The 25,146-nt window shown below is 50.1% G+C and overlaps 1 protein-coding gene and 1 non-coding gene across 4 annotated transcripts in view; both read left to right on the top strand.

Annotated features, from left to right (window-relative positions):
* Positions 1–838: 838 nt before the first annotated feature.
* Positions 839–25,146, top strand: part of Bcl7a (BAF chromatin remodeling complex subunit BCL7A) — a 34,300-nt gene continuing 9,992 nt past the window's right edge. The window contains exons 1-5 of one of the 3 annotated variants that reach the window (XM_038345905.1): positions 839–1,379; positions 1,771–1,866; positions 8,330–8,411; positions 12,457–12,553; positions 21,049–21,216. In XM_038345905.1, coding sequence (XP_038201833.1) covers positions 1,775–1,866; positions 8,330–8,411; positions 12,457–12,553; positions 21,049–21,216 — 439 coding nt within the window. In that variant the 5' untranslated portion in view covers positions 839–1,379; positions 1,771–1,774. Of the gene's footprint in view, positions 1,380–1,429; positions 1,867–8,329; positions 8,412–12,456; positions 12,554–21,048; positions 21,217–25,146 lie in introns of those variants that run through there. The other 2 variants (XM_038345907.1, XM_042055907.1) reach the window with 2 other exon arrangements.
* LOC119825851 lies at positions 17,215–17,377 on the top strand. The gene has a single exon (XR_005287314.1). It is a non-coding gene; the product is annotated as a U1 spliceosomal RNA (small nuclear RNA).

Raw genomic sequence — 25,146 nt, forward strand, 5'->3', positions numbered from 1 at the left:
ATTTCCTAAGACATCTTGCTGACCTGATATGTGGATTTTTAAAGTATATACATATATGTACACACATATATGTACTGGGGTACAGAACTGATGTAGCACAATGGCTAGCACTAAACAAAAGTTAATTCCCTGGGGCCCAAGCACATATCTGATGGTCAGTCACAGAGGGGCAAAAGTATGAGACTTCTGATTTACAGCGTATTTTCCCAAACGGTTCTCTGACTTAATTGTCCTAATCTTTTGTTTTGTTTCAGGGACAGATTTCTCTGTTCTGGAATTCACTCTGTAGACCAGACTGGCCTTGAACTCACAGAGATCCGCCTGCCTCTAACTTGAGTGCTGAGGTTAAAGGGATGTGCTACCACAACCTGGGTGTTTGATTTTTGTTTTTGAGACAGGGTCTCACTACGTAGTCCTGGCTGGACTCAAACTTCTTAAGTAAACCAACCTGGCTTTGAACTCTGAGATCTGCCTGCTTCTGTCTCCAAGTGCTCAGAGGGAAGGAGTGTGCCACCACGCCCGACTATTGTTCCTGTTTTTATTTTTCACATTGGGACCGTGTGTTTAAAATGGTAAAAATGATATGCCTGGGAGAAAGGCCACGGGTTTTTCACTCTCATTTCCCCACTACCTCTCTCTACCATCCCCCACCTCGCAACACCCCCAAACTTTAGGTGAGGTGCTTTAGTCACAGATGAAGTTTATGGCTTCAACCTGGAATTACTCCTTGCCTCAGTTTCCCCATCTGTGAAATGACTGGTGATTAGCTAGTTCCTCTCCAGGCACTGGCTTGCCCACATTAGGTCATCTCTTTTCCCAGCATCCATCTGGGCAAGCATTCGCTCAGTCCAGTCGGTTTAGCCACAGCTGCACACCCACCTGTCCCTATCCTGATTGACCGCGGTAGATACTGCCACCCAGCTCTGTCCTGGGATGGGGGACAGCTTCTCAAGTCTTTCTGGGTTGGACCAGTCCAGTTTACCTGCTGCTCCCGGTCAGTACACTGTGCTTCCACCAGGAGCCGTTTAAGATTAATTTGTGGTCTTCTAACATAACCCAGGGAGGTTTATCCGTGACTGGGGCAACTTATCTGCAAAGGAAAGAGAGTCTTGCGACAATGCCAATTACCACCAGGCTCGGGAACGTTAAACTACGACCCTAGTTTAAGCATGGTGAGGCAGACGTCCTAGCTCGCACATTTCAACAAGGCAGCTAGCTGGCCAGAGACCGGCGTCTCAACTCTTTCCAAGATCACGAGTCCGGAACCGCCGCCTCTAACTCTTAGAAGTCAAGCGTCCGACAAGAAACTTGCACGATCGCGCCCGCGGCCACCAACCCAAGGCCAGGGCACCCACGGCTTCCAGTCTGCGATCCCCAGGGTGTGTGTCTTGGGGGGAGGGGTTCCCACCGCACCTGCGGCCTCCGGGGGAGTCCGCGCGCGGGCCAGCCCCGCGTGCCGGGAGGTCGGGGTCACCCCTGATCGTTTCCCGGGGCGAGGTCCCCGCGGTTCCCCGGGGAGGGCCGCGGCACCCGGAGGCCGCACTAGTGGCGGCCGCGCCGCTCCCCCTCGCTCTGTGCAGCTGCCGCCCGGCGCTTGCGCACTGGGCCCCGGGCGCGCGGCGGCACCAGGCTTTGTGTGTGCGCGTATGTGTGTGAGTGTGTGTCTGTGCGCGAGTGAGAGAGCGGGCGAGTGTCGCGAGCAGGACCCGGCGGGCGCGCTCCCCCAGCCTCTCTCCCTCTCTCTCTCTCCTCTCTCTCCCTCCCCGCCAGAACCATGTCGGGCAGGTCGGTTCGAGCCGAGACCAGGAGCCGGGCCAAAGATGATATCAAGAGGGTCATGGCGGCTATCGAGAAAGTGCGCAAATGGTAAGCCGAGGCGCCTGCTCGCTCGTTCTCTCGCCCCGGCTCGCTGCACCGCGCCGCGGCCGCCAGCAGCCCTGACCCAGCGCACAGAGCCGCGGGGCGCAGCGGCCCCCGGGCCCGGAGTTGACGAGGACGCGCGGCCCGGGTCACCTGCGCCCCCGCGGGGGCTGCGTCCGCTGCCCAGGTGTGCTTGGAGCGGGTCGCCCACCTGGCGCGGTGGCGGCGACAGCGGCGGCGGCCGCGGCGGCGACTGCAACCCGGAGCTCGGAGCTCGGGAGAGGGGGGTTCGCAGCCGGCCCCAGAAGCCATTTCGTTTTTTTGTGCAAGTCACATGAAAGCGGCTTCCCGCGCGCCGGGGCTGTGATGCCGGCGGCGGCGGGCAGAGCGCGAGCTCCATTGTGCAGCGCGGAGCGGGCCGCCGTCTTCTCCCGGGGCGGCGCGGCGCCGGAGTCCCCCCCCCCCAACACGCATACACATCCACCCCACGCCCCGACCCGCCCGCAGCTCCCCGCCTCCCAGGCCTTGGCGCCCTCGAGTCTGCGGAGTTTGCAGAGCGCGAGCCGTTTAAATTTAGCGCTTTGGGCAGCCTGGAGCGAGGGCTCCGGGCGAGGAAGGAAGATGGGGGCGAGCGCTGGGAAGGCGGTGGCGCGGATGGGAGCGGGGCACCCATAGCTCCCACCCGCTCCGCGCGGTACCGGGAGCTCGGGGGACGTGATGTTTGCTGCCAGAAGCCAAGTCCTGGGCCGTGTCTGCCTTCTCCAAGCTGGAGCTGGTGTTTGTTTTGCGGAAAGAGCGAGCGACCGTTGTTTTTGTTCTCTGCACTGGGGGAGGAGGAGGGGACCGCGAGATTCGGTGTGGGCCGTGCGTGTTTTTCAAGCTCAAATTAGATCGTGCCCGGCGTGGCCTCGTTATAATTAGTAGGATGGAACATTTTCACGGGCCTCGTCGGGATCTGACTCCGAGGCGGCCCCAGAGGCCAGGCCGGAGGCGCCAGTAGTCCACCACCAGGCTAGGTCAGACTTGTTGAAAACTCCCTGCCCCCAGATTTCAACTTTATTATGTTTTTTTTTCTCACGACTTCATTGGGGTCCGAGAGGTCCCCAAGTGTCAGCGGCCGCGGGCTGGTCCTGTCCTTTATAGAAACTGGCCAGGCCCCACTGCAGGCGGTTTCTTTTGGGGGTGTCATTTCATGAGTAACGTCTCTGTTGTTGTTGTTGTCTTTTTTTTTTTTTTTTAAGCACTACTCGGCCTGTCTCAGGTCTGGTGGTGTCACAAGTTAGCTGTCCTTTCAGAGTGAAACCCAACAAAAAAAGGCAAGGAGAAAAATCAATAAAGTCCACGTGCTCCCGGGCCTCCTATGGAAAGGGCTGTCTGCCGATGGCCGGATGCCCGCCGTGGGCTGGGTTTGGCTCCAATGGGACAAAGAATTTTCACAACCGTGAGAAGGGGAGGCTTTCCAAAGTTGAGATCCAAGTCCTGGGTGCTGGGAGCTCCCCTGCTGAGCAAGGCTCCCAGTGCCCAACTGGAGCCATTTAAAAATGGCAGAAACAGCTGCAGGCCAAAACACGGAGGAAAACAACGCAGTGCCCCTCTCCTGTGGGACTCTCAAGGGAAGGCTGAGGTGGCCCCCTCCTCTGCCTCAGTCCCGGTGCAAAGAAAGAACTGATAGCTGGGCGTGAGTCTCTTCTGTCTGTCACCGGCCTGGAGGGTAGAAAGGGGCCCGTGTAAGCTGTGACAGCTGTGGCTGGGTCTGCCAGCTGCTCCGCAGGGCAGGCAGATGGAGGGATGGGGCTTTCCACCCTGCCGGCCCCAGAGCAGCAGGCCTGGAGGCTTCAGTCCTGGCCGGTTCTGCCTGCCAAGCCTGGGATTGGAGTGGGGGATGTGGCTGCCTTCTTCCCCATGTTTTGGGGGAATAAGAATATCGTGACCCCTAAGATCCTCAGACTTTGGGATCTCCTGGTTAAGTTTCTTCTCTTCCTTGGTGTGACCTTGGGCAGAATATGAAACTGGCTTCTCTAACCCTGGCAACCCTGGGATTCTGTGCCCCCTCACCTTCTTGAACTGCTGGACTCACAGGCTAGTTGGTGGAGTCTCCAGGGTACACAGGAGCCCTTGTAAATGTCCTTATGTAAGGTGGACTTTGTAGAAATTTTGGTTTTGCTTCCCTCCCCGTTTTAACAAAAATGGAGGGGGGCTTTCTTGGGGGCAGAATCTGGTCTTTTCTGCCTGTACAACAGTCTGGACCCTGAAGGCATTGCTGCTGTTTATTAACTGGCCACCAACCATACATTTCACCACTGGCTGAGACATGGGATTGCCAGAATTAGCAAATGAAAATACAGAACACCCAACTAAATTTGAATTTCAGATAAATAGCAAAATGATTTTTAAAAAATAAACCTTTTTCCCTGGGTGGTGCACGGTTATAATCTCAGCAGGAGAACTAGGAGTTCAAGGCCAGCCTCAACTACATAGTAAGTTCAAGGCTAGCCTGGGCTACATTCAAGGTTCTCAAAAGAAAGCAAAAATAAATGAAATTTTCTGCTAAGATTAGTGCTTTAGTGGTAGAATTTGAGCTTAATATGCAAAGGGCTCTAGGTTTTGTCTACAGCCTGTACACACACATACACTCCTTTGTGTAAGCATATTCCGTGAAATACACATAATAATGGCACGTACTGAAAAGTTATTCATTTATCTGAAAAATTCAAAATCAATGAGTCATTCTGTGTTTTAACCAGTGGAGAGCTGAGGTGCCTGCCATTCTATTCAGTCCAAAAGCCTAGGGTAGTGTTTCTCCTCACGCAGCCGGCCCTACCCTTCCTTTGCCCTGCAGAAGAAGCCAGTGTGAGCTATGGCCTCCCTACCCACAGTTGGCAGCTGGTTCCCTTCTCCTTTCTGTCTGGTGTCCCGGCAGAGCAGGTTGGAGTGGTGTGAAGTAGCCAGAATATGGCTGAGAGAGAACAAAATGGTTGGTCCCTTTTGGGGAAATGGGGCCACTGGGCCAGGCTTAGGAGGCCCAGTATGAGTGGGAAAGACAGAGAGGTCAGAGCTGCAGAGTGGGCATTGGTCCAGCACCTTTCAGCCTTGGCCCAAGGGGTCCTTTCGCAACTTACCACAAAGACAGAGTGGCCAGCTTAATGGGGGCTTTCCACCCATCCCTGAGACAGGCCTTCTGAGGGACACCCAGACCTACCTGATGAGGATGAGGACGGGTCTTCCAAGGTGACAAAGACTAGTCCCATAGTGAGTGTAAAAAGATAGATTGAGAGCTTGGAGTCACTGGGGACCCCTGGGGCGCACTGGACCCGGGCCCAGTAGAACGCAGGGGTTTACCTTGACCTTGAGAATCTGAGAGCCTGATCCGGGGAAGAACTTTGGAGCTCTAGTCCCACATCTGGGGCTTCCTTGCACCTTTTTATCTCAGGAGCTCGATTCTGGTAGACAGGGGAGGGAAGCTGGTTTTCGGGGGCCACGGAGGCAGGGGGACTCCGGCTCCATGCTGAGTAGTTTTGTGGCTAAGTTGAGGTGCAGCCTGGTGGTCAGTGTGATGTCTCCCGGATGGTGAGAGGTGGGAGCTGGGAGGGAGCCAATGTGTGTCATTTGGAGCAAGCTGTGCCTTCCAGGGGCATGTTTTGAGAGTAGCCAAAAACCTGAATTTTTATGGCTCCCTCTTTCTTTCATTCTTTTTCTGCTTTGGTAATTGAGTAAACCCCCACCCACAGACCGGGTTTCTCCGTAGCTTTGGAACTAGCTGTCCTGTCCTGGATCTAGCTCTTGTAGACCAGGTTGGCCCTGAACTCGGAGATCCACCCACCTCTGCCTCCCAACTGCTGGGATTGAAGGCGTGCGCCACCACTGGCTTTGAGTCCACTTTTGAAGAGTGCTGTGGAGGTCAGACTAGACGTGCCTGTTGGCCAATCGCTTGCTGCCCTTGCTGTAAGGTAATGGGAACTGTCTAATCCCCCATGGGAGCAGCCAGCTGTGTGGTCCCCCAATGATGGGCTTGGGGCACTTATGATTTCAGCTGCTCCCCTGAGACACTGCCTTTGTGAAGCTCTGTCTGGTTTCCTGGGAGACCAAGGGCCAAGTCCCAGGTCAGAGGTCAAAGGTCAATCCCAAGGTCAGATTCTGCTTTCTATTTTTTTGTACACAAGTTTGCTCTGTGTAGCCCTGGCTGTCCTGGAACTCTGTCTGTAGACCAGACTGGCCTCAAACTCACAGAGATCTGCCTGCCTCTGCCTCTTGAGTGCTGGGGTTGGTTTTTTTTTTTTTTAATCTTTATTTTATTTTTTATTTTATTTATTTAGTGTCTGTGCTTGTGCACAAGAGGGGGGAGCACTCACATGTCCACGATGCACTTGTGGAGGTCAGATGACAACCTTCCACCGGGTCAGTTCTGAGGACCTAACTCAGGTCACCTCACCAGCCCCTATTATTATTATTATTATTATTATTATTATTACTTATTGTTATGATTGGTCTCACTGTGTAGTTTAGAACCCCCTGGGACCCAGAGTTATCAGGCCTCAGCCTCCCAAGAGCTGGGATCTCAGGCGGCCAGAATTGTAAACCATCACACCCAGCTCTCAAGGTCAAGTCTCTGAAGCCTGCCTCTGTCCCACAGCGCCACCAGTGTCCTCCCCTCAGTGCTGCAGACTGTGTTCTATCTCGGGGTGACCTGGGTAGACTGGTGACAAGGTCACCAGCTGGGGAAGAAGGACCCGGTATGCAGCCGGATAACTTCAGATATTCACCCTGGTTCCTGTCATCTTGGGAAGCCCAGAGCTCAGGTGTGCTTTCCAACCTGAACCATGGCTTTTGTGTTACAAGTTAATTACGTAAATAAAAAAAAATTTTTTAAAAATATACTCCAACTTTGAATTGCTTGATTTACTAAGGCTTAGCCCAAGGAAGCTAGTCAAGGGTTTGTAAGCGCTGACTTTGGCCTTTGGATTCTAGAAGCTTCTGTCCCCAGGTGGTCTCTAGGATAGAACAGGCAGCAGAAGGTGGACTCTGGCGTCACAACCTAAATTCACTCTTTGTTCTCCCAGTATTGTCTATGTGGCCTTGGCTGTGGTAAAAGTTGCTGGGCTTGTTTCCTCATCCACAAGACGTGTTCCTACCTTTCTGTGGTCTGAGAAAGTGGGGGGGGGGGGGTCCCAGAGCTTGGCCTTTCTGCTTGTCACGACCTTGATCCTGGGAACCTTCTGGGTGGAGAGTGAAAGGTGGGGCCTGTGGCTTGTGCGCTCTGCCCCCAGGAGGCAGGAGAGGGATGGCAGGTAGACATCTGTCTTCACTTCACGCTTTCCCTGCTCCAAGGAGCATGGGCAGGGCCTGACAGTGGTGCCAAGGGTTTGGATTCACCTTTTCGGTCCCACTTCCTTCATCTGTCAAGTGGGAAGGTGATTCCTGCTGCCACACATGGCCTTGTGAACATCAGTGTGTGGATGTCGTGTTTAGCACACAGAAGCTACCAGAAACGGTCTCCTTCAATGATAAAGGCCAGGCTGTAGCTGACGGGGGGGGGCGGGGGGGCTTGGAGACCTGGGTAGGCAGAGTTTGTGGATGAAGGCGTATGGTTTGGTTAACACACATACATGTGCGCGCGCACACGCGTGCACACTGGTGCCCGAAGCCTCAGTAGTGACATGCGGAGACTGTCAGGGACATAGGTAAAGTTTGGGTGGAGAAGCCAAAGTCCTCACACTGCCTAGGTAGCAGTGGGACTTTTGCAGCCTTGCCTTTGATCTCATCTCATTGTGGGTCCCTCGGATCAGCTGGGTTCCTTTCTGAACACAATGAAACTTTAGGCTGCTTCCCTGAGATGACCAAGCCGGAGCCCAGACAGTTGGGGTTCAAACCCCACCTGTGCCTCTGGTGACTCTCCCCAGGTTGTGCCTGTCCCCGCCCAGGTACATGGCCTCTGACTATTCAGAGCAAGAAGTGACACTGTCTGACAGTAATAGCCCAGCAAATGGCAGTGGCCTAGAGAGGGCATAGTTATTATCCTTGATGAAGCCCGTCGCCCCCTTTCCCTTCTCACAGCCTGTAATTGTCTCCTTCCTATCTGTACACCTGTGTCTTTCTCAGCTGGGCACTTGGAGCCTCACCTGAAGGATAGGTGCAAGGATTTGTCCCCACAAAGCCAGACTCAGCCTGCCTCTCAATGCCCCCTCCCCCATGCCCCTAAACTGTTGTGAAGGGAAGCTGATGGGAGGGCAGGACCATTGCTTGCTGTCTCGGTTTTGAGAGAGTAGGCAAAGAAAGGCTTACCAAAGCCAAGGGCCCCAGCCACCAAGGGCGGAACTGGGATTCCAGCCATATCTCTGTGATCAAACCTTGTTGTTTTAGCCCCTGGGCTACACAGACAGCTCTTTGTAGCTGTGACCTCTGTCACCTTCCACCCACAAGCGGAGTCCGGTCCAAAGCCCCCTGGTTATGGGCTCTTCCTCATTCCCTGCAGGGAGAAGAAATGGGTGACTGTTGGCGACACATCCCTACGAATCTACAAGTGGGTTCCTGTGACGGAGCCAAAAGTTGATGACGTGAGTACATAGGGCTGTCATGTCTTCACTCCCTACCCAGGGTGGCCTCCATGCTGCAGGGAGAAGAGACTGTCTCTATCCACTGGCCTGGGGACCTAAAGCCAAACTGCTTGGAAGACACAGAGCCCAGCCTAGGTCTAGAGAGCCCTCTGAACCTGTGTCATCAGCCCCTACAGTCATACCCCAGATTAGAATAGGGTAGGGCACAGGGAATGTCCCCTGAAGGTTGTCCTCTGTGTTAAGTGTCGGTGAAGCCACACTTTTATTTTGGGCGTGCTCCCCCTAGGAGCCTGTGCACTATGTATAGGAACAGGCAGTATGGTACCCAGCTATACCAAGCCTCTGCCTTCACTGTGACCCCATCCTGAATGCCCATCCATCTGCCAGGCCCCATGCTCCTGCTTCATATCATCATCTTTCACTTGCTGTCTTTTCAAATCTCTTTACATGATCTCTAAGAGGCACAGCCACTTCCCCAAAGTTACACAGTTATGTCAAAACGGAGACTCAAACTCAAGACTCTCTGATTTTGACGTGTGTGTTCTCTGTTCCTCAAGCGCCTTCTAACGGTTGGGGCTGTTGGTGGACCAGGAGTGAGAGAGCCTGGTATAGGGATGCCTGCACCACCCCCTAGAAGGGCTACAGGCAGGTTAAGTGAGGCAGGTGGGACGGAGCTGACGGTGGTGACCATTCTGGGTCCTAGAGAAGGATGCTTGCACACAGCCAACCCACTTCCCACCAAAAGGTCTTTGTCCTACCCACCCTCTCCATGCCCACTCCTGCCCAAGATACCCACACTTAATGCCCTTCTCTGAGAAGATGAGAGCTTGGCCCTACCTGCTTCTGGGAGCAACATGGCCGTGGTTGATAAGTTTTATTATGGGTCAGCAGCTACCTCAGTAAAGATGGAGGCTAAGCTTCCCTCACAAGGGGCTTGCCCCTCTGACCCATCTTCAGTAACCGCTGAGATCACATGCTCACAGGGAGTCGGGGATTGATACTGGCCTGGGAACTTAGGTGATTGGCAACCCTTCTCATTTTGACCTGGGTTTCTGAAGCTTCCAAGGTCCCTCTTACCGTAAAGGGACCAAGGCTTGGTCCATCCTCACGTAACTGGACAAAGAGCAGGTTAGCCCTAGTCCTCGGAGGCAATTCCTGCCTCCAGCCCATCATTAGGTGGTGTAGAAATGATGGCTGTATTTGAGGAGACGTGGTCCCTGCTCTCAAGGAATGTCTAATCTCGCTGAGGAAAGCTAATTATAGAATAGCATGAAACAGTCATCGGGGAAGTGCCAAGTGGAATCTGATCAGGGGGCCATGGGAAGGATGGGACAGCTCCCAGCTGGGCAAAGAACACTGGATATAGATAGTCAGACGGACAAGCCCTGGCGGCCTGTGAAGCTGGGTTCATCACCTCACCGGGGCCCTCCGCCCTCTTGTGTAGTAGAGGAGCCATGCCAAGCTTGGGATTTCTGTACCCAGAATGTGCACTGTGTCACCTGGAGAATACTTAGCACAGTGTTCCTGAAATGCTGAGGTCCTTTCACCTCTGAGCCATTCAGGAGTGTGCTGCCTAACCCTCTTCTAGGGCTGAGCAATTGGGTGAGATGCAGATTCCTGGGCCCCTCCCCAGACAGCTCTCTGAAGGTTAGACCAGGAATCTGCATGGGGGTCGGGGAAGGGTCAACTTTATGGTTTTAGAATACTCAATTAGGAGCTGGGCAGTGGTGGCACACGTCTTTAATACTAGCACCTAGGAGGCAGAGGCAGGCGGATCTCTGTGAGTTCAAAGCCAGCCTGGTCTACAGAGCAAGTTTCTGGACAGCCAATCTCAAAAAACCAAAATTGAAAAGAAAAATAAATAGATAAAAATAATCAATTAGGACTCAGTTATACCATCTTTCTCAAAACAGTATTTTTTGAAGTTTTTATTTTCTAATAAGAAAAACAGCTCGGGAGGCAGAGGCAGGCGGATCTCTGTGAGTTCGAGACCAGCCTGGTCTACAAGAGCTAGCTCCAGGACGGGCTCTACAAACTGCAGGGAAACCCTGTCTCGAAAAACAAACAAACAAACAAACAAAAAAAAAAAGAAAAACAGGTGTCAAAATTCAAATGTTATTTTCTTTTTATGTTTTTTTTTGTGTGTGTGTGTGTGTGCATTCGTTTGTGTACCATGGCACATGCGTGAAAGTTAGAACAACTTGAGGGGATCAGTTCTCTCTACCATGTTCCAGGGATGCAGCTTAGGTCCTGGGGCTTGGCAGTAAGTGCCCATAGTGCTGAGCCATCTCTCCAACTCCTGTTATAAATTCTAGCTGAGGAATTTGAATGACTAAGGCCCTGCTAACCCTGAAGTGTACATTTTGGTTTTTATTTTTTCATCTTTATGTATGTGTGTGTGTGTATGTTTGTTTGTTTGTTTGTTTTTTTGAGACAAGGTCTTGCTCTACAGCCCACGCTGGTCTTGAATTCTCTCTCCTCCTGCCTCTGTTGTACAAGGATTACAGGCTGAAGTGCATTCTTTGGGAGAGTGAATTTTGCTTTGAGGGTATAGCTCCATGGTAGACTATTTGCCTAACATGCATGAGGCTCTGTGTTTCTTCATACTACAGGATGCTGGGATTGGAAGTGTCTACAATGGCTCAGTAGTAAAGACACTTGCCACCACGCCTGATAACCTGAGTTTGATCCCTGAAACTCACATGGTAGAATGAGAGATCCAATTCCTGAAAGTTTCCTCTGACCTTCACATATGCACTGTGCAGCCCCCCCATGCACACTCCACACGTGCATTCATGTTAAATAAATACAATGTAAATGTTAGTCATTCTTTAACATTTTCATCAGTACCTGTTAGCACCTACTCCCCATGCCACCAGTAATCATATGTATGTTCTGCCTCTATTCATTTGTACTTCAAGTGTTACTTTAAAAGAAAGTTACTTATTTCCTATGTGCATGAATATTTTGTCTGCATGTGTGTATGTGCACCCCATGCATGCAGTTACCACAGAGACCAGAGAGGGCATTGGCTCTCCTAGAACTAGAGTTATAGATGATTGTGTATGGGTGCTGGGAACTAAACCTGGGTCCTCTGCAGAAGCAGCCAGTGTCCTTAACAGCTGGGTCATCTCTTCAGCCCTATTTAAATATTAATTTTGCAGCATATTTCTTCCTGAGTCTGCCTTTACCCTGCCTGCACACACTCTCTCTTGAGTTTACATCCCTGTTGGCACCCATGCACCCACTTTGTGTTTATCCTTCCAGAAGCACACCCCAACAGTGCTGGCAGCTGCACACATAGATACAGCCCCTCATCACACCCCAACAGTACCGGCTGCTGCTTGCTCTGCTCCTTTTTGTCTAGGGGTTATTGAGGTATCTTAACATGTTTGTGCCTCACAGATCTTTCTGATTAAAATCCAAAGAGAGTGCCTTTGTCTCTGTGTTACATTGACTGATTAAAATGTCCTGATTTATTTTAGGAGTGTCTCACCATCACTCATAGAAACCTGAGTGACTCTGTCCCCTTGAGCCGTAAGTGTGGCTCACCTTCTGAGCACTTCTCTAGTACATGTGAGGACCGGGTTTGACCCCAGCACCCCCAAAGCATCCCTCTTCATTTCCCACTGCCTCTTTGACTTCTCCATCCTTCCCAACACTTTGAGAATGGCAGCCCCAGGGGCTCAGGACCCATGGCCGTACCTGCTCTGGCCAGCATGATGGTGACCATGACCATTCCCATAGTTTCTCCTCTAGATGAAGTTTCCACTAGGCACAGTGTTTGCCTGGCTGCAGGTGACAGCCCTGCAGACAGGTGAGATTATCTTTCAGAATCCTCTCGGTGAGACTCTTTGATTCCAAGGTGGGCACAGAACACCTTGTGGGCCACATTCAAATGCGGGCAAAGACAACCTGCCAAGGCTTGGGGGCTCTGACTGCTTGATGGAATATTAAATATTCATGCCACTCCCTGGGGCCGCTTGCGTGCACACACACAAACATGATTGACTGACTGGGTCTCTGCTCCATTTTTCTCCTCTAGAAAAACAAGAATAAAAAGAAAGGCAAGGATGAGAAGTGTGGCTCAGAGGTGACCACTCCGGAGAACAGTTCGTCACCAGGGATGATGGACATGCATGGTGAGTCTCGCCACAGCCGGTCTCCCTGCCTGGGCCTCACGAGGCCCTAAGTTGTGTTTTTGTTTCTCTAGCAGGTTTGTTCACATTCCAGGCAAAGGATAGGAGGGCTGAGCAAGACTGCCAGGCCCCTGTGCCAGGGAGGAGCTCTTCGGAGGAGCCATTTCTTTCCCTGGCATACCTAGCCAAGAAACAAACAGAAGCATAGAAATCGCACCCTCTCCTCACCCAAGGGCACAGTCTCACAGATATCCCAGCAGCCCTGCCCACCCAGGAAGACTTGGGGGTGTGACATGCCAGACCCACAACTGTATTTCCCCCTTCTCCATTTTTGCTTTGCTCTTGGGACACTCCAGAATGGGTTTTTGAGTAGTTCATGGTCACCAGGAACCTGGGCACTGCCCTCTCTTAACAGCCTAACTTCCTTGGCTGTCTGATTTTAGAAGTTATAATGTGTGTCTGTTCCATCCGTCATGGTGAGGCTGAGCCCGTGATGCAGCCAGTCTCCCGTTTTCACCCTGTCTGTCTGGCTCTCTTACTGTATGGAGAGGAAAGGCTCAAATCACAGTCTATGGCTCCATGAAGTGTCCATAAAATGCACACACCTTACAGCCAAGCCAAAGCACAGGATGTGCACAGCCTGACCTGACGGGCTCTCTCCCCTCTTGGCTGCCCATCCCTACAAAGAGAGCCACCATAGACATTCAAACCTGAGTTTTCCGTCCCTGTGACAAAATGCTTGAGATGATGCAGTTTGGAAGGGGAAGGGTTTATCCGGGCCTATGGCATCAGAGGGCTCAGTCCATACAGTTGATGCCATTTTCTGGGAGTAGCTGGTGGGCTAGTACATCGTGATGGAAGCAGCAAGTTAGAGAAAGCTGCAGGCCCAAGAGGAAGAGGAACAGGCATCCTTGAAGATGCATGCCTATAATCTCAGTACTCGGGAGGTATAGACGGGAAGACCACTACAAGTCTGGGACAATCTGGGCTACATAGTGAATTCTAGGCTAGCCTGGACTATGGCATGAAACAGTATCTCAAAACTAAGGGGGCCAAGAGGACCCCTTCAGTGGCCAAAAGATCTCCCCCAGATGCCACCTCTTAAAGTTTCTACTGCCTTCCAACTGCGCCAAGCTGAGGATTTAGCCTTTAACACATGGGCCTTTGGGGACATTTAAGATTCAAACTATAGCAGCTTTTGATATTTATAAATCAGAAAGCCTGCTTTGCTGTTGTTTGAGAAGTCAGGTGTTATTGTGCTAAAAGCAGCTGGCTATGGCAGAAACAGCTGTCATGTCATCCCTTAGAGGACATGGATGCTCTAGCCTGCCTGGACAGCCCCAGGCTGGCCCCACCCTACCAGAGTTTACAGTGCTTATCACCCCTCCCCCTCCTTTCTTCTCTCCTCCCCTCCTCTTTCCTTCTCCTTAGTTTGTTTACTTGTTTTGTTGTGTCTTATTTTTTTAAAGAACAGTGTCTCACTGTTTTAGCCCAGGCTGGCCCAGAACTCATTGTGTAGAGTAGGCTTACTTACATCTTACCACTTCTGCCTCCCAACTATTGGGATTTAAACCGTGTGCCACCACACCCGGGTACATTTATTTATTATATGTGCGCATGCCATAGCACACATGTGGAAATCAGGATAACCTGTGGGAGTCATATCTCTCCCTCCACCATGTGGGTCCCAAGGACTAATGGTGGCAAGCGATTTTATCTACTGAGCCATTTTGCCGCCCTGTATTGTGAATTGTTTTGTTGTTTTGGAGACAGTGTTTCACTGTGTGTGTGTGTGTGTGTGTGTGTGTGTGTGTGTGTGTGTGTGTCTAAAATTTATTATGTAGCCCAGGCTGTCCTCGGACTTGTGGTAATCTTCTTGTCTCTGCCTCCCAGGTGCTGGATATGCATCCAGCTTTTAATCTTAATTTTAATGTTTTTACTTTTGAAGTTTTTTATTGCATTTATTTATTTTGTGTGATGAGTCGGGGAGACATGTAAACAATCATGTTAGAGGACCGTTTTCTCCTTCCACCAAGTAGATTCCAGGAATCAAACTCAGGTCATCTAGCCTGGTGACCAGCACCTTTAGCCACTTAGCCATCTCGACGGCCCCCGCATGTATGTGTACTCTTGGCCACTCTAAACCTTTTTGTACAACAAGGTGGCATCCAGTAGATCAGTCGAAGTCAAAAGGGAGTGGTGGCGCAGTTAAGTCTGGTACACTTGTGTCTTGGCCAGGGTCACCATTGCTGTGGTAGACACGTGACAAAAGCAAGTCGGGGAGGAAAGGGTTCATCAGCTTCCATTTCCACACTGCTGTCTATCGTTGACAGGAACTTAAAACAGGGCAGGGACCTGGAGGCAGGAGCTGATGCGGAGGCCGTGGAGGGTGCTGCTTACTGGCTTGCTCCTCCTAGCTTGCTTCGCCTACTAATAGAACCCAGAACCACCAGCTCGGGGTGGCGCCGTCCACAGTGGGCTGGGCCCTCCCACATCAGTCACTAATTAAGAAAATGCTTTCCAGGCTTCCAAACTTGTGGGGACACTTTCTCAATCGGGGTTCCCTTCTCTCGAAAGACTCTAACCTGTGTCAAGTTGGCATGAAATTATCCAGCACACCTCATTTTCCCAAACTAATCATTCTGGATTCCCAGTTCCTGGCACCTAATCAAGGAGACTTGTGTCTTAGTGGCTTGGTTTCATAAAAACACAAAAGAGCTTTGCCACCGGTTAATGAGCAAAGAAAGACCCACTGAGTATAGTGGTGCAGGTCTGTAATTCTAGCTCTCCAGAGATGGAGGCAGAGGGATCAGGAGTTCGAGGACAACCTGAGCTACATGAGACTCCGTTCCAAAAACAAAACAAAGAAAAAAAATGCTCACCTGGTGTGCACAAAGCTCTGGGTCCTGTCCCTAGCTCTGTGTAAATTGGGCTTGGGGGTACAGGTCTGTAATCCCAGAAGTTCAAGGTCACCATCTGATCAGGACCAAGCTCAAGGCTAGAATTCATCTCCTTCTCAGGGTGAGATATAGACTATGGCCCAGTTCCCTGGCAGCCCTTCTCTGACTTTCCCGCCTCCCCTAACTGTGTCATCTTGAGTTAGTGATGTAGCCCCTAGCCTTCTGATTGATGTTAACGTGTAGAATGTGGTGGCAATGGCTGCTTCATGAAGTCCTCGTGGGGATTAGATGAGACAATCTCTGAATAGCCTTAGCATGTTAACAGCTCCCATGTATGAAGCCATCACAATATGCCAAGCATCCTGTAACAAGACACATCTCACAGATGAAGAGCTAAGGCTCAGAGAAGGGTGTCACCTTGCCCCGTGAGCAAGCTGATAACTTCCAGTGCTAGAGCTGACTTAGAGCCTTTGTGGGCAGAAGCTAGACTTGCCGCTTGGACTGGTGCGGAAAGAACCGGCTCCTGGACATAAGCAACATATCCACCTTTTCCCATCATTTCCATGTAGCTCAGAGCAGCCAAGGCAGGGGTGAGCAAGCATGAAGGCCTGGCAAGAGTGTTCCAGGAGACTGGGGAAGGGGCCCAGCAGGAGCTGTGGAGGTCACCCTCGCTGCTGTCTGTTGTCTACAGAGTTAGCCATGTCAGCTGTGGGTCCGGTTCCCAGGCCAGGCTCCAGCATCTGCCTGGTTAGACATTAATGCTTACTATCATTTATTAACAGAATCTTCATCACACATACATTTGAGTCTTGACCTAGGAAAATTTGACTTTCTTAAAGGTAAATGAGGAGAGTGCATATTTTTCAAGTCAAGAATTCACAAGAGAATGCCTTTATGTAACCAGCATTCCAGGTTATAGTTAAGTGAGACCAGCTGGACCGTGTGAGTGCGGTGCTCCCTCCAGGTGGAGGTAAAAGAGAGAAGGGGTTGAGCCTTGGTCCACATCAGGTGGGAGGCACACACCTGTAATCCCAGCACTGGAGAGATAGAAAGAGGATAATCAGGAGTTTAAGGTCATCCTCAGTGTCAGGACGAGTTTGAGGCCATCCTGAGCTACATGAGACTCTGTCTTAAAAATAAAAAAACCAACCCATCTGTAAAAATTTTGGTAGCAATACCAGATAGGTGGGTGCCCATCAGTATGTTGATGTTGATTAAATGTGCCTGGGCATCGTACTGCGCCTGTGGTCCCCCTGGGCACCGCACTGCGCCTGTAGTCCCCCTGGACACCGCACTGCGCCTATAGTCCCCCTGGGCGCCGCACTGCGCCTGTGGTCCCCCAGCTACTTGTAAGCTGAAGCTAGAGGATTGCTCAAGTCCGAGTTTGGGGCTAGCCTGGACCACATGGCAAGACCTTGGTTTCAGAACATAGTGAGGTAATCACAAATGTTCTTTCTCAGTGCATGACACATAATAGGTGCCCAGAGCCCTTGGAGTGCCTCTGCCCGCCTTTTTACAAGGTCCCACACATGGCATCGCCTACAAAGACAGCCTCAGATTATAGTGTTATTTGTTTCGTTGCAGACAGTCTCAATTCGAAGTGCTGGCTGGCTTGAACTTACTGTGTAGAGCAAGATGATCCCAAATTTTCGGTAATCCTCCTGGCTCTTCCTGAGTGCTAGGATTAGAAGCATGAGCTGCCATGGTATTGAGTACTTCTGTGAGATCGCCACTTGGGTACCTTTGATCTGAAAGGACTGCGTCGTACATAGCTGGCAGAGCGGAGACCGTGGTCCAGAAGGTGGTTTCCAAGGGCATGGTTCCCCATTACACTTGGGATTTGCTGATTTACCCATGATTCTCCCCAGTGTGGGAATTCAACTGTGTGATTTGTGGTACTTGGGGACTGCGTTTATGCTTTCCCCTATAGACATTAAAAATAAAATGACTGTACCTGTGAAGTGGGTTCAGGACAAGGGGAGGTGAACCCAGGGCCCCAGATCTGTCTCCAGCTTTCCCGCAAACACCACTTCCCATGCCTCTCATCTCTGCATCAGTCTCATTGGAGAGAACACAGTGTGAGAAGCTCCATCAACTCCCTGCTTCAGTTTTTATGAACACTAGGCCATATTTGCCACATGTATTTTTAATGTATTGTTTGTGATTGACGTGTAATTTGCATAAAAACACAAGTGTCTGGTGCGACACTGCGGTGCCCTGACAGTTGTCTGCAGTTTGAGCTGACTCCTCCCCATCCAGACGTGTGTACCCACCCATCTCAGCATACGTTGCCATAGGGTGACATTTCCCCAGACCCACTGCCATTATCTCTAACAGAATTAAAAATAATCCCTTAATAGCTTTAAGAATTCAGACTTTATGCAAATTCTCCAATTGTTCCAAAATGTGTTAAAGCCTATGCGTTCCAAATTAGATCCAAATAATTGGCACACATCATACTTACTGGTTAGGTCTCTTACATTTCTTTAATATTTAGTATTCTCCATTTCTCCTTCCTTAGTTTTTGTATTTGTTTTTGTTTTCCCCATAATGGGAATAAGACTTGGGGCATTGGGAGGTTAGGAAGTACCTTACCGTGAGACATACGCCAGTCTTCTTCTAAAGTTGATTCTGGGCCGGGGAAATGGCCTAGTGTGTAAAAGCACTTTCAGGGAAAGCCTGAAGACCCAGGGTCAGATTCCTGGAAAATTTGTAAATGCCAGACTATTCTCTGACCTCCACACAGGTGTAAGCCTCTGCACACAAAGTGTGTGCACACCAAAATAAAGAAGTGTGTAGACAGTCTTCATTGGTTTGTCTGGGGGACAAAATCTTATGAGGCAGGCAGCCTTGGCTGGCCTAGAACTCAAGAGATTCATCTGCCTCTGCCTTGTGTGTCAGGAAAAGTCAGTGGTTACGAGCTTCAGTTGCTCAGCTAACCCTGGTTCAGTTCCCAGCATCTGTAACTCCAAACTCAAGAGCTCCAATGACCTCTTCTGGCACCTATGAGTGCCGAACCATGCATGTGATGCAGGCATATATGTAAACAAAACATCCATCCACATAAAATAATTTAAAACATTTTGTGGGTGAGGCTGGAGAGATGGCTCAAGTGGTTAAGAGCACTTGATGCTCTTCCAGAGGACCTGAGTTCAGTTTCCAGCACTAGTCATGTGGTTGATACCTGTGACTCCAGCTCCAGGGAATCCAGAGCTTCCAATGGGCACCTCCACTTGTGTGCACATAGCCACCTGCACACACACACAAACCGAGCACATGATTAAAATAAGGGCTGTGCAGTGGTGGGGCACACTTTAAATCCTGGCACTCTGGAGTCAGAGGCAGGTGGATCTCTGAATTTGAAGCCAGCCTGGACTACAGAGTGAGTTTCAGGACAGCCAGGGCTATTATACAGAAAAATTATTGTCTCAAAAAAAATTTTTTTAAAATAAATTTTATAAAAAGTGATTTCAGTTCTGGAGAGATGGCTTAACAGTTAAGAGTGCTGGCTGTTCTTCCAGAGGTCCTGAGTTCAATTCCCAGCAACCACATGGTGGCTCACAACCATCTGTAATGAGATCTGGTGTTCTCTTCTGGCCTGCAGGGATACATGCAGCAGGACACTATGCATAATAAATAAATAAAATCTTTGGAGAAAAAAAGGGATTTTAGTGGTTGGAGAGATGGCTGAGTGGCTAAAAGCACTTATTTTTTTAAGATTTTTTTATTAATATTTATTTATTATGTATACAATATTCTGTCTGGCCAGAAGAGGGCACCAGACCCCATTACAGATGGTTGTGAGCCACCATGTGGTAGCTGGAAATTGAACTCAGGACCTTTGGAAGAACAGGCAATGCTCTTAACCTCTGAGCCATCTCTCCAGCCCCAAAAGCACTTATTTCTCTTGTAGAAGGCCTGAATTCTGTTTCCAGCACCACTTTGTAACCACCTGGAGGCTCCAGTTTCAGGGGAACTTTTCTGCTTTCCACAAGCATGTGTGGTGCACGCACATAAGAAATAAAGTAATGATTTCTGGTTCTCTTGTTACATAGCCCTGTCAGGCCTGGAACTCACAGAGATCACTTGATTCTGCCTACTCAGTGCTGGGTTTGAAGGCCTGCGCCACCATGCCTGGCTTTCCCTTTTATATTGCATCAACAAGAATCTAGTCTGAAATTTTAGGAAACGAGGTAGAATGTTGTAGTAACACTATTTCAAGGCTACATGCACAAAATACCTGGTTTTCCCCACCCAGAATCAGTTCTCATGACCCCAAAGTTTTTTTTTCCAATATTTTCATTCTTTGAGAATTTGACATATATACAATGTATCTTTATTATATTCGCCCCATAAGACCTTCCAGAGCCACTCCATCCACCCCATCTATCTTTGCTGTACCCATATTTTAAAAAAGATTTATTTATTTTTCTCTCTCTTTTGAGACAGGATTTTTCTGTGTAGCTTTGGAGCTTGTCCTAGAACTCACTTTGTGCACCAGGCTAGCCTTGAACTCACAGAGATCCACCTTCCTCTGTCTCCCGAGTGCTGGGATTAAATGCATGTGCCACCACCACCCAAAAAGATTATTTTATCTGGGCATTGTAGCACACACCTTTAATTCTAGCACTTGGGAGGCAGAGGCATGTGTGAGTTCAAGGCTAGCCTGGTCTACATAGCAAGTTCTAGGTCAGCTAAGACTACATAGTGAGACCATGTCTAAAGAAAAAAAAAGATTTATTTATTTTCATTTCATGTTTGTTTGCCGCATGTATGGAGACCAGTAGAGGGTCAGATCCCCCGGAACTGGGGTTATGGGTGTTTATGAGCCACCGTGTGGGTGTTGGCAGCCACACCTGCATCCTGTGGAAGAACAGCAAGTGGTCTCACTGCTGAGCCATCTCTCCAGGCCTGTGTGCCCTCTTTTCTTGTTTTTTTGTTTAGTTTTGTTTTGTTTTTTCAAGACAGCGTTTCTCTGTAGCTTTGAAATCTGCCCTAGAACTAGTTCTTGTAGACCAAGCTGGCCTCAAACTCAGAGATCTGCCTGCCTCTGCCTCTTGAGTGCTGGGATTAAAGGTGTGCGCCACCACCGCTCAGCTCTCTCTCTCTATTCATTTATTTTTTTGATAGCCCACTGAATCTAATTTGTGCTGCTCATATATTCATGGGTGTGGCCCAGTCCACTGGAGCTTGGTCAGCCTACCAAGGGTGACACCCTTAAAGAAAATAGCCTTTCCCCCAGCAGAGTCAGTGGCCCCTCCTTGCATGTTGAAATGTTCACTGGCTTGATCGTCAAGCAGCTAAAGCTGCGGTGTCTTCCTGAGCAGCTGGGGTCCTGTCAAGGCCAGGAGCTTCCCAGCCTCTGGCTGTTACCAATCTGCCACCATCTCTGTCTGGCCCCAGACACAGGGACCTCCTTAGTTAGCTAGGAACTGTGGGGAAGGTGTAGGAGGAGGTAATCTAGCTCTGAGACTTCCTGGCCTCACAGGTTGTGAGGCCAAAGGCAATGAGGCATAGAAAAGCTGAGCCCTAGCCAAGCACCCACGCCCACCCTCTCAGCAGCTATAGGATGTCAACCTGTGCTCTGTTCCTGTGCAGATGATAACAGCAACCAGAGCTCCATAGCAGACGCCTCTCCCATCAAACAGGAGAACAGCAGCAACTCCAGCCCTGCCCCAGAGCCCAACGCACCTGTGCCCAGTGATGGCCCTGAAGCCAAGGCTGATGAGGCACAGGCAGATGGAAAAGAGCACCCTGGAGCTGAAGGTACTTGCCATCCAGGGATGGGGCGCAGATCGAGGGGTTGCTGCTCGACAGCCTGCAGCCAGACAAGCTGCAGGTATTTCAAGGAGGGCTTTGTAGTGTGCCAAGCCCAGACCATGACCATAGAAGAAAAGTAAGACCTGATTTAGATCCAGTGGCGGCACACGTCTTCAATCCCTGCATTCCAGAGGCAGACACTGGCAGATCTCAGTGAGTTCAAGGCCAGCCTGGTCTACAGAGTGAGTTCCAGGACAGACACCAAAGCTACACAGAGAAACCAACCCTGTCTCAAAAAACCAAAAAAAAAAAAAAGAAAGAAAGAAAGAAAGAAAGAAAGAAAGAAAGAAAGAAAGAGAAAAGAAAGGAAGGAAGGAAAGCAAGCAGCTGGGCAGTAGTGATGTACACCTTTGATCCCAATACTTGGGAGGCAGAGACAGGCATATCTCTATGAGTTTGAGGCCAGTCTGATCTACATAAAGAGTGAGTTCGTGGGGCTACACAGAGAACCCCTATTTCGAAAAACAACAAAAATTAAAAAAGGAGAAATCTGACAATTGTCTTGGGTTCTATCCCCAACACCACATGTAGTTCATGCTGTGATCCTAGCGCTCGGTAGGTAGAGGCAAGAGGATCAGGAGTTTGGGGCCAGCCTGGATTGCAGTCATAAATATCTCACCTGGGGGCGGTGAGCATGCCTTTAATCCCAGTGCTCAGGAGGCAAAGGCAGGCGGATCTCTGAGTTTGAGGCCAGCCTGGTCTACAGAGTTTCAGGACAGGCCCCAAAGCCACAGAGAAACCCTGTCTTGAAAAGACAAACAAAAAAAGAAGTGAGAGCCGGGCAGTGGTGGCGTGTGCCTTTAATCCCAGTACTTGGGAGGCAGAGGCAGGCGGATCTCTGTGAGTTTGAGGCCTGGGCTACAAGAGCTAGTTCCAGGAAAGGCTCCAAAGCTACAAAGAAACCCTGTCTCCAGAAAAAAAAAAAAAAAAAGTGAGGGATTGGAAAAGTAAGATGGAAGTCAGAGAGAGGGCTGAACTCCAAAGGTGGTGAGCTCATAAAGCCACTATCCCCTGGCTTTTTATGAGCAGAGAGACAAGAGCATGGGTTGGCTAGACCTAAAGAACTGAGGAAAGGTGGAGGCTGAAGAGCCGGCTCAGAAGTTCAGTTCCCAGCAACCACATGGTGGCTCACAACCATCTGTAATGAGATCTGGTGTCCTCTTCTGGCCTGCAGACATACATGCAGACAGGACACTGTATAATCTTTAAAGGAAAAAACAAACAAAAAAAAATGATGTGGTGCTTAGGGTGGAGGTGACAACACCTTTGTGAGACTGCAGCTAGGAGCAGAGGAGGTGGTGCAAGGTCTGATGACTGGCTGCAATTCCTGCCCAGTGGAGGCAGGTACAAGGTGACCAGTGTGAGGCCAGCCTGGGCTACAGAGCAAGTCTTGGGCTAACACAGAACAAAACGAAGACGTTTGGAGAGATGGCTCAGCAGTTAAGAGTATTGGTTGCTCTTACAGAGAGAGCCCAGGTTCAATTCCCAGCTACCACATGGTAACTCATACCTGTCTGTAACTCCAGTTCTAGAGGATACAATCCAGTGCCACCTTCTCCCCTGCAAGGGCGCAGCATGTATGTGGTTTACTTACATGTAGTGAGAATGCTCATACACAAAATAAAACAAATAAATAAAAGGCTGAAGCTATAGGTCATTGGCGGAACTCTTACCAGGCATGCAAGGCCTAGGTTTAATCCCCAGTCTCTCTCTGTCTCTCTGTCTCTCTCTGTCTGTCTGTCTGTCTCTGTCTGTCTGTCTCTTTCTCTCTCTGTCTCTGTCTGTCTCTCTGTCTGTCTCTCTCTCTCTCTCTCTCTCTCTCTCTCTCTCTCTCACACACACACACACACACACACACACACACACATGTGCCAATCCTGCTGGAGTTTCTTCCAGAGAGGTAACAAGTAATGTGACTTTCTGCCAGAGCAAGGGTTCCTGGCCTCGGCACTGTCGGCTTTGGAGACTAAGGAATGCTTTGCTGTGGGGCTTTCCTCTATGTTCAGGAAGCTGCATAACACCCTACTCTCTGCCAGTAGCTTTCTGTCCCTAGCTGTGGCGTGCACGCGCACGCGCACACACACATCCACACACACACACATTTCCTTATCATTGTGGCTTATAATAGTGAGCTATAATACAATAGCTAGAGCTCTCTGCCATCTACATCTATGAGCATGACCTCTCATCTCCCTTGAGGGCCCTTATATAGTCAGGGCAAACCCACTAGGCTTCCCAGCGTCTAGTTGGTTAGATGACACTTAAGGCAGAAGGCGGAGGGGCTGGGGCTACAGAGCGGCTTTGGATGGGCCACACCGACTCCCATGCACCTACCTGTTGTTTTGTTTCTAAAATGGGACCGATAAAAGTGGCTTCCTTTGTCAGGGGGTAACATGGGTGAAGGAGGTAGTGATATCAGCAAAGTGCTCAGCAAAATATGGGTGGAAGGGGCTGCAGAGCTGAGGAGAGACCTCCCCGCCCCTGCTGTATGTGTGTGGCGGCGGGGGCTCTGAGGTTACAAGGGCAAGTATGTCACCTCTGGAGCCACACAGGCTCCATTCCGATCCTGCAGTCCGGCTATTGCCTCATTTCCCATTTCCCCTAACAGGCCAGTTGAGCTCAGCTGTCAGAGTTACATTTGGGATGACATTTCTGTGACTGCTGTCCTTTATACCCCTACACCCCAACTGCATCAAATGCTTTATAGACTCAGGTGGGAATCATACCAGGATCCTCTTCCAATCACCTCAGGCCACTGGGCTTGTACCCACCTGCCCCAGCTCCCCATGCAAAGGGCATAAGCCCAGGGCCCATGTGACCTCCCCACAGGTAGGTGAACTGGGAGAGGGTGGATTGGCCCCCAGCTGTTGACCTTGCTTTGAACTTGTTTACTGCTGGTTAAGCTCAGGGAATGACATAATGTCCAAGCTCCCTGGACTAAATTTAGGCCCCGGGAAAATAATTTCCCCTGGGTGAGTTCCAGAGGCACCAGAATGCTCAGAGAACGGGCTGCTGTCTTGAGCCTTGGCACGCTGCAGACTGCACCATTGGCTCCATTTGAGCCCTCAGGCCTGGCTCTCAAGGAAGCCTCGAGCCCGGGCATGCCTCTGCCAGCTAACAGGCAGTGTGAATCTCCAGATCTCCTGTAACTGACTGTCTGGGGTGTGTTAAACCCTTCTCTCCTCCATCTGCAGAGCCCGGTGCATGCAGAAAACAAACTGGCCACAGAGGCAAATGCCACCGATAAGGCAGACTTTTTAGGTCAGTTACATATGTGTTGTGTTAAAGCAAACAAATAGGCCGGGCGGTGGTGGCGCACGCCTTTAATCCCAGCACTCGGGAGGCAGAGGCAGGCGGATCTCTGTGAGTTCGAGGGAGGCCAGCCTGGTCTACAAGAGCCAGTTCCAGGACAGGCTCTAAAAAAGCTGCAGAGAAACCCCTGTCTCGAAAAACCAAAAAAAAAAAAAAAAAAAAAAAGCAAACAAATAGAATACAAAATTATTGTAGTTTCTTTTTTTTTCTTCTCTCCAAGCAGAATATCATGTAGCAGCCAAGGCTGGTCTTGAACTCCAGACTTCCACCTCCCAAATGCTGAGGTTACAAATATGCACTGCCAAACCGGGCGTGGTGGTGCGCGCCAAAAATACACAGAAACCCTGTCTTGAAAAAACAAACAAACAAACAAAAAAATCCAAACAAATATGCACTACTTCCATGCCCAAATTTTCTTTGTTTTCTTCTTTCTCTCCCTCCCCTTTTATTTTTGAGTTAGGGTTTCACTAGCCTGGGCTAGCCTGGAGCTCACACAGATCCTCCTGCCTCTCTACCTCCTGGGTGCTAGAATTAAAAGTGCGCCACCCTGCCTGGCCCTCTAAC

Source organism: Arvicola amphibius, chromosome 10 (genome assembly GCF_903992535.2).
Source record: "Arvicola amphibius chromosome 10, mArvAmp1.2, whole genome shotgun sequence".
Taxonomy (NCBI): domain Eukaryota; kingdom Metazoa; phylum Chordata; class Mammalia; order Rodentia; family Cricetidae; genus Arvicola; species Arvicola amphibius.